We start from the raw sequence: 8633 nt of genomic DNA, 5'->3' as shown, positions 1-8633 counted from the left end.
CTACACAGACACAGACACACACGCGCGCGCGCACACACACACACACACACACACACACACACACACACACACCGACACACACACACTCTCGCTCTTGAACCATATCACCAAAATATGCAAAAATTACAATGTTTTGATTAATACTATTGAAATGTGTTGAAGGTTTCCGCTGACTCTGATCCCCATCGTAACAGTACCAATAATATTTCATCGCATCAATGTAACTTAGGGGAGAGCGTGAAAACGAACGGAACTGACGTCAGTCATGTAAACTGTTGAAGTGATCCATGGTAACCGAGTCCTAAGCAGTGCAGCAACCACTCAGCCTGTCATAGCTAGTTATGCATTGAAGAAACCACTCTTCGGACCGGCTCTCTCCGGTGCAAAATATCGGGTTCAACGTGAGTAACATCAATTCACCAAGCTCTTTCATTCGTGCAAATACAAATCAACGAATTTCCGGAATTTGAGTGTGGTCAAACCAATGCTGTTGCTACACCTAACGATAGCTACCTAACGTTAGCTAATGCTGAGGACCTCTTCATGAAACTGCAACATTTCTGTGATGATGATGGTAGGCAGTGTTAATTGGTTCAGCAAATAAGGGCAAATATTACAACGTTATGCTAGCAGCTATTGCATTAGTTTTTTTCCTGCGCAAAATGAGAGATTGATATCCAGCAGTTGAAAGATTGATGTCTTGATGTTGTTTTATTTTACGGTTTCGAGGAGAAAGATCCCGTTGCAGGAGAACCTGCTTTGACCATTGTGCCATTGATCGCTCCATCACATTCTTATAGTAACAACATTTGAAGGATCGTGAAGATGGCGACTGGAGCGGGTTGGCAGCAGTACTACAGCCCTGCTGTTGGCAATCCATCGACCGGAGCAGGGAAATATAATTCTGGCTCATCATCAACAATCACCATGGAATATACCCAAGATCTGCACCTCAAAATGAGCAAGAAAATAGCACAGCTGACAAAGGTAAGGATTGTAACTGTTATATTTAGATATTCGGGTATCAAGGATCCTTGTATCAGGTGCTGTGACCCTGCTACTGCACCTGTCAAGGCTCGGGTGCTGAGGAGGTAACTGACCCCGATCCTATCCTCCATCAGCGAATCGATGCTCTGACTCTACAGAACGCAAATGTAACAATTATGTTGCTAGCTAATGTAGTCATTAAGTTTGTAGAAAATGAAATGCCTAGTTTGGTCATGGGTATTATTCAATCATACAATTGAACACGGGACGCCATTACTGTTACTCAGTGTCTTATACTGCTCAATAATAATAACTTATAACCTGAGGTGCTAACAGCTGTTTATACCACCAGCTGGAATGAAATGATTGTGTGTGTGCTGATCACATCCTAAAGCCATTTTCAAATTGAGAACATGTAATTGTTACCCCTTTTAATAAAGCCTATGTTTTGCTACAAGGTAATTTAGGAGGCAAGTATCCCATCCACACTCGGAGCAAGATCCATTGAAGTAAAGAAGAGATAGTGGTTCCACATGATCCTAGAACCTGACCTTGTATAGGCTTTTAACTCTTTAAAGTGGGCACAGCTTTTGCTCGTGGCAGGGTTTCACATTTCAGTACATTTTATATGTGAGTTGGCTAAAGTACAAGACAGACTAGGACACCAGACTAGTATTTTACCTACTCTAGCCTTGCGGTTTTCCATTTGATAACTAATCCAAAAGGATTGTCCTACGTACTAACCCAAAGTGTGTGTGACCATGTTTGTACACCCCAGCAGCCCCTCTCCTCTGTCTGTGCTTCATCTGTTAAGACATGTATTTTTCCGCCCTGTCAAACAGACACAGACAGACTTCAACTGATTTAAAGACTAGTGGCAAGTGTCCTCTTGTCCAGGTCATAACTCAGTCAAAACATTGCAGTAGTGGACATGGGTCTGAAAGGGGATACATGTAACCTACCTTAAAGAAGCATTAGAAGGCAGCTCCATTGTCTGTTTCTGCAGCTCTAGTTTGGTCAAACCACTGTCTCCTACTCACTGCAGTAAGGTCCTGATTCATAACGTTTGCACTGTCATTCCGAGTCGGTTGACACTACAGTATTTTGAAGCTCATTGGGATGCAATACTTTAATATTTCTCAGCTTTACAGCACCGCATTAGATGTTTGTTTCAATCTCATAGTCACCTGAATGAGTGATGCAGGGAAAAAAAAGTTTGGATGCAAAGGCATTTCAAACTGATGGGCCATATTTTAGCCAACTGTAATCATCTTTTTGAACGGAATCCATGTGATTTATATTTCCTTTATTGGTCTTTTTAAATCAGATCTTGTGTCACACCATTTGCACAAAATCCTTTCTGTAAAATGTTTATTTTTCCTTGTACCGCTGCCCGCGCGAGAGCAGTATTTTATTGTCTGTTGAATTTGATATAGGATGGCTGTGAAGACTGTAAGTTGGCCATAGCAACCGGCTCCATATAGTTCAAGGTAATATCACGCAGGTATTAAGATGCATGTTTTTCTGAAGCAACTGGCCTTGACCAGTCTTTTGTCCTTAGCTTTGGCTATGAGTAAGGTTATGGGTTTCTAGATAAAAGCAACTAAAAACAGAATATTATGCAGATATATTATGCACCCGTAATATTGTTCCAAGGACAAACAGGTGCAAGGCAGTCTAATTTTATAGCCTATTTTAAGTACAGAGCTGGATCTAGCTGTAGGCTTTAAAAGAAAAAGCTTTCCACCTTAATAGTCAAACTACAACACTATTATACACAACAGGGCTACAGACTTTGACCATTTAGTCACATTTATGCGACCCTTTGATATGGCTTCGTGAGTTATATGTGTAATTGGTAGTATCTGTGCGAGTTGCACATTCTACCTGGACACCGCAATCAAAACTGCCTATTTCTTGCCTGGATAAGACCATGATATGGCCGAACAGTAAAGTGCATTATCCTCATTATTCCTGAAATGATTGTGTCTGCCCTGCGGCTGTGCCTGTTTCGTTAGGGACGGCTGCTGTGACGAGAGAACTCACTCCCTTTCCCCTTATGTGGGCACTGAAACATGCATTCTCTATGTATAAAATTCCATTTGGAAGCAACTACTGTTGTACTTGTTGAAAACTTTCTGTACTGTAGGTATACTTTTTATTTTTCAACTCTCAATATTGAGCTAGAATCCCACTGTTTTATAATACTTAATTTCACAAAACAACAAACCTTTGAATGTAGTTTTTATAACCGTGTGTTGAGCTACTTCTGCGCATTTAGCCCTCCAGTCATCCCTGACATCAGTATACTATTTTCCCCACTTCATTGGCAATTACAGGCTCTCATTGAACAGTTTCCACAAGACCCAAAAGAGATCAATGCAAAACACTCAGTTCTATCATGGTGAAAATCCTGTGTTCCAACGGCACGTTGTCTAAGCTAATCCAAGTTTATCATTTTAAAAGGCTAATTGATCATTAGAAAACCATTTTGCAATTATGTTAGCACAGCTGACAACTGGTGTTCTGATTTAAAGACACAATAAAACTAGATTAGTTGAGTATCTGGAGCATTAGCATGTGTGGGTTCGATTACAGGGTTCGATTACACTCAAAATGGCCAGAAACAAAGATCTTTCTTCTGAAACTCGTCAGTCTATTCTTGTTCTGAGAAATGAAGGTTATTCCATGCAAGAAATTGCCAAGAAACTGAAGATCTCCTACAACGCTGTGTACTACTCCCTTCACAGAACAGTGCAAACTGGCCCTAACCAGAATAGAAAGAGGAGTGGGAGGCCCCGGTGCAAAACTAAGCAAGAGGACATGTACATTAGAGTGTCCTCAACTGGCAACGTCATTAAATAGTACCCGCAAAACACCTCAACGTCTCAACGTCAACAGTGAAGAGGCGACTCCGGGATGCTTTTCTTCTAGGCAGAGTTGCAAAGAAAAAGTCATATCTCAGACTGGCCAATAAAAATAAAATATTAATATGGGAAAGAGAACAGACACTGGACAAATTTAAGTTTTTGAGGTGTTAGGATCACAAAGACGAACATTCGTGAGACACAGAAAAAAATGAAAAGATGCTGGAGGAGTGCTTGACACCATTTGTCAAGCATGGTGGAGGCAATGTGATGGTCTGGGGATGCTTTGGTGGTGGTGGGAATACATTTACATGTCTTGGAATGGCCTAGTCAAAGCTCAGACCTCAATCCAATTATGAATCTGTGGTATGACTTAAAGATTGCTGTACACCAGAGGAACCCATCCAACTTGATGGAGCTTTAGGAGTTTTGCCATGAAGAACTCCCAGTGGCTAGATGTGCCAAGCTTATAGAGTTCAGTTTTTTTTGTGTCTTATTTCTTGTTTGTTTCACAATAGAAAATATTTAGCATCTTCAAAGTGGTAGGCATGTGTACATCAAATGACACAAACACCCCAAAAATGTAATTAAATTCCAGGTTGTAAGGCAACAAAATAGGAAAATGCCAAGGGGGTTGAAGACTTTACAAGCCACTGTGTGTGTATATGTGTGTGTACAGTTGAAGTTTACCTACACTTTGGGGTCCTTAAAACTAATTTTTCAACCACTCCACAAGCTTCTTGTTAACAAACTATAGTTTTGGCAAGTTGGTTAGCACATCTACTTTGTGCATGACACAGTAATTTTTCCAACCATTGTTTACAGACAGATTATTTCACTTCATTCACTGTATCACAATTCCAGTGGGTCAGAAGTTTACATACACTAAGTTGACTGTGCCTTTAAACAGCTTGGAAAATTCCAGAAAATTATGTAATGGCTTTAGAAGCTTCTGATAGGCTAATTGACATCATTTTAGTCAATTGGAGGTGTACCTGTGGATGTATTTCAAGGCCTACCTTCAAACTCAGTGCCTCTTTGCTTGACATCACGGGAAAATCAAAAGAAATCAGCCAAGACCTCAGAAAAAATATAGTAGACCTCCACAAGTCTGGGTCATCCTTGGGAGCAATTTTCAAATGCCTGAAGGTACCACGTTCATCTGTACAAACAATAGCACGCAAGTATAAACACCATGTGACCACGCAGCCGTCATACCGCTCAGGAAGGAGACGCGTTCTGTCTCCTAGAGATGAACGTACTTTGGTGCTAAAAGTGCAAATCAATCCCAGAACAACAGCAACAGACCCTGTGAAGATGCTGGAGGAAACCGGTACAAAAGTATCTATATCCACAGTAAAACGAGTCCTATATCGACAACCTGAAAGGCCGTTGAGCAAGGAAGAAGCCACTGCTCCAGAACCGCCATAAAAAAGCCAGACTACGGTTTGCAACTGCACATGGGGACAAAGTTCGTACTTTTTGTCCTCTGGTCTGATGAAACAAAAATAGAACTGTTTGGCCATAATGACCATTGTTATGTTTGGAGGAAAAAGGGGGAGACTTGCAAGCCGAAAAACACCATCCCAACCGTGAAGCACGAGGGTGGCAGCATCATGTTGTGGGGGTGCTTTGCTGCAGGAGGGACTGGTGCACTTCACAAAATGGATGCCATCATGAGGCAGGAAAAATATGTAGATATATTGAAGCAACATCTCAAGACCTCAGTCAGGAAGTTAAAGCTTGGTTGCAAATGGGTCTTCCAAATGGACAATGACCCCAAGCATATTTCCAAAGTTGTGGCAAAATGGCTTAAGGACAACAAAGTCAAGGTATTTGAGTGGCCATCACAAAGCCCTGACCTCAATCCTATAGAAAATGTGTGGGCAAAACTGAAAAAGCGTGTGTGAGCAAGGAGGCCTACAAACCTGACTCAGTTACACCAAATCTGTCTGGAGGAATGGGCCAAAATTCACTCAGCTTATTGTGGGAAGCTTATGGAGGGCTACCAAAAAGGTTTGACCCAAGTTAAACAATTTAAAGGCAATTCTACCAAATACTAAGTGAGTGTATGTAAACTTCAGACCCACTGGGAATGTGATGAAAGAAATAAAAGCTGAAATAAATATATCATTCTCTCTACTATTATTCTGACATTTCACATTCTTAAATAAAGTGGTGATCCTAACTGACCTAAGACAGGGGATTTTTACTTGGATTAATTGTCAGGAATTGTGAAAAACGGATTAAATGTATTTGGCTAAGGTGTATGTAAACTTCCAACTTCAAGTGTGTGTGTGTGTGTGTGTGTGTGTGTGTGTGTGTGTGTGTGTGTGTGTGTGTGTGTAATATCAATTTGATCAGAAATACAGTGTAGACATTGTTAATGTTGTAAATGACTATTGTAGCTGGAAACGGCTAATTTTTAATGGAATATGTACATAGGCGTACAGAGGCCCATTATCAGCAACCATCACTTTCAATGGCAGATTGTGTTATACACTGCTCAAAAAAATAAAGGGAACACTAAAATAACACATCCTAGATCTGAATGAATGAAATATTCTTATTAAATACTTTTTTCTTTACTTAGTTGAATGTGCTGACAACAAAATCACACAAAAATGATCAATGGAAATCAAATTTATTAACACATGGAGGTCTGGATTTGTAGTCACACTCAAAATTAAAGTGGAAAACCACACTACAGGCTGATCCAACTTTTATGTAATGTCCTTAAAACAAGTCAAAATGAGTCTCAGTAGTGTGTGTGTGTGTGTGTGTGTGTGTGTGGCCTCCACGTGCCTGTATGACCTCCCTACAACGCCTGGGCATGCTCCTGATGAGGTGGCGGATGGTCTCCTGAGGGATCTCCTCCCAGACCTGGACTAAAGCATCCGCCAACTCCTGGACAGTCTGTGGTGCAACGTGGCGTTGGTGGATGGAGTGAGACATGATGTCCCAGATGTGCTCAACTGGATTCAGGTCTGGGGAACGGGCGGGCCAGTCCATAGCATCAATGCCTTCCTCTTGCAGGAACTGCTGACACGCTCCAGCCACATGAGGTCTAGCATTGTCTTGCATTAGGAGCAACCCAGGGCCAACCACACCAGCATATGGTCTCACAAGGGGTCTGAGGATCTCATCTCGGTACCTAATGGCAGTCAGGCTTCCTCTGGCGAGCACATGGAGGGCTGTGCGGCCCCCAAAGAAATGCCACCCCACACCATGACTGACCCACCGCCAAACCGGTCATGCTGGAGGATGTTGCAGGCAGCAATTTGCCAATCTTGGTGTTCTCTGGCAAATGCCAAATGTCCTGCACGGTGTTGGGCTGTAAGCCCAACCCCCACCTGTGGACGTCGGGCCCTCATACCACCCTCATGGAGTCTGTTTCTGACCCTTTGAGCAGACACATGCACATTTGTGGCCTGCTGGAGGTAATTTTGCAGGGCTCTGGCAGTGCTCCTCCTGCTCCTCCTTGCACAAAGGCGGACGTAGAGGTCCTGCTGCTGGGTTGTTGCCCTCCTACGGCCTCCTCCACGTCTCCTGATGTACTGGCCTGTCTCCTGGTAGCGCCTCCATGCTCTGGACACTACACTGACAGACACAGCAAACCTTCTTGCCACAGCTCGCATTGATGTGCCATCCTGGATGAGCTGCACTACCTGAGCCACTTGTGTGGTTTGTAGACTCCGTCTCATGCTACCACTAGAGTGAAAGCACCGCCAGCATTCAAAAGTGACCAAAACATCAGCCAGGAAGCATAGGAACTGAGAAGTGGTCTGTGGTCACCACCTGCAGAACCACTCCTTTATTGGGGAGTCTTGCTAATTGCCTATTGTCTATTCCATTTGCACAACAGCATGTGAAATTTATTGTCAATCAGTGTTGCTTCCTAAGTGGACAGTTTGATTTCACAGAAGTGTGATTGATTTTGGAGTTACATTGTGTTGTTTAAGTGTTCCCTTTATTTTTTTGAGCAGTGTAAAACGTGTGTGTGTGTGTGCGCACACACTTGGCCTTGATGACGTCACGGTATTTCTGTCCAATCAAATTGCCATCGATAAAATGCAATTGTTGTTCATTGTCCGTAGCTTATGCCTGCCCACAACATAACTCCACCGCCACCATGGTGCACTCTGTTCACAACGTTGACATCAGTAAACCGCTCACCCACACAATGTTATACACATGGTCTGCGATTGTTGGGCCGGTTGGACATACTGCCAAATTCTCTAAAACTATGTTGGAGGCGGCTTATGGAAGCGAAATTAGCATTTGAATATATGGCAACAGCTCTGGTGGACATTCCTGCAGTCAGCATGGCAATTGCACGCTCCCTCAAAACTTGACCTTTTGTGACATTGTGTTGTGTGACAATACTGCACATTTTAGTGGCATTATATTGTCCCCAGCACAAGGGGCACCTGTGTAACGATCATGCTGTTTAATCAGCTTCTTGATATGCCACACCTGTCAGGTGGATGGGTTATCTTGGCAAAGGAGAAATGCTCACTAACAGGGATGTAAACAAATTTGTGCACACAATTTGAGACAGACAAGCTTTTGTGCGTATGGAATTTCTGGGGACTTTTTATTTCAGCTCATGAAACCATGGGACCAACACTTTACATGTTGTGTTTTATATTTTAGTTTAGTATGTATACATTTTTTGGGACAATTTGGATATCTGAAAAAATGTCATGCCTAGCCTACGAGATATCTCATATGGTTTTGAGATACGGATTGTGCAAAATGCGCATCGGCCATTGCAAG

The 8633-nt window shown here is 42.5% G+C and overlaps 1 protein-coding gene across 10 annotated transcripts in view; it reads left to right on the top strand.

Annotated features, from left to right (window-relative positions):
* Positions 1–283: 283 nt before the first annotated feature.
* LOC118398685 (protein FAM184A-like) overlaps positions 284–8633 on the top strand; it is a 120923-nt gene continuing 112573 nt past the window's right edge. For 7 of the 10 annotated variants that reach the window (XR_008071160.1, XM_052471019.1, XM_052471015.1 and 4 more), the window contains exon 1: positions 295–987. Coding sequence is in view for 9 of the 10 variants with exons in the window: in XM_052471019.1 (XP_052326979.1) it covers positions 826–987 (162 nt within the window). In the remaining variant the exon portion in view is untranslated. Of the gene's footprint in view, positions 988–8633 lie in introns of all 10 variants that reach the window. The other 3 variants (XM_052471010.1, XM_052471011.1, XM_052471009.1) reach the window with 3 other exon arrangements.

Source organism: Oncorhynchus keta, chromosome 19 (genome assembly GCF_023373465.1).
Source record: "Oncorhynchus keta strain PuntledgeMale-10-30-2019 chromosome 19, Oket_V2, whole genome shotgun sequence".
Taxonomy (NCBI): Eukaryota; Metazoa; Chordata; class Actinopteri; order Salmoniformes; family Salmonidae; genus Oncorhynchus; species Oncorhynchus keta.
The sequence above is the reverse complement of the archived record's forward strand: the minus strand, read 5'-3'. Positions and strand labels throughout refer to the sequence as shown.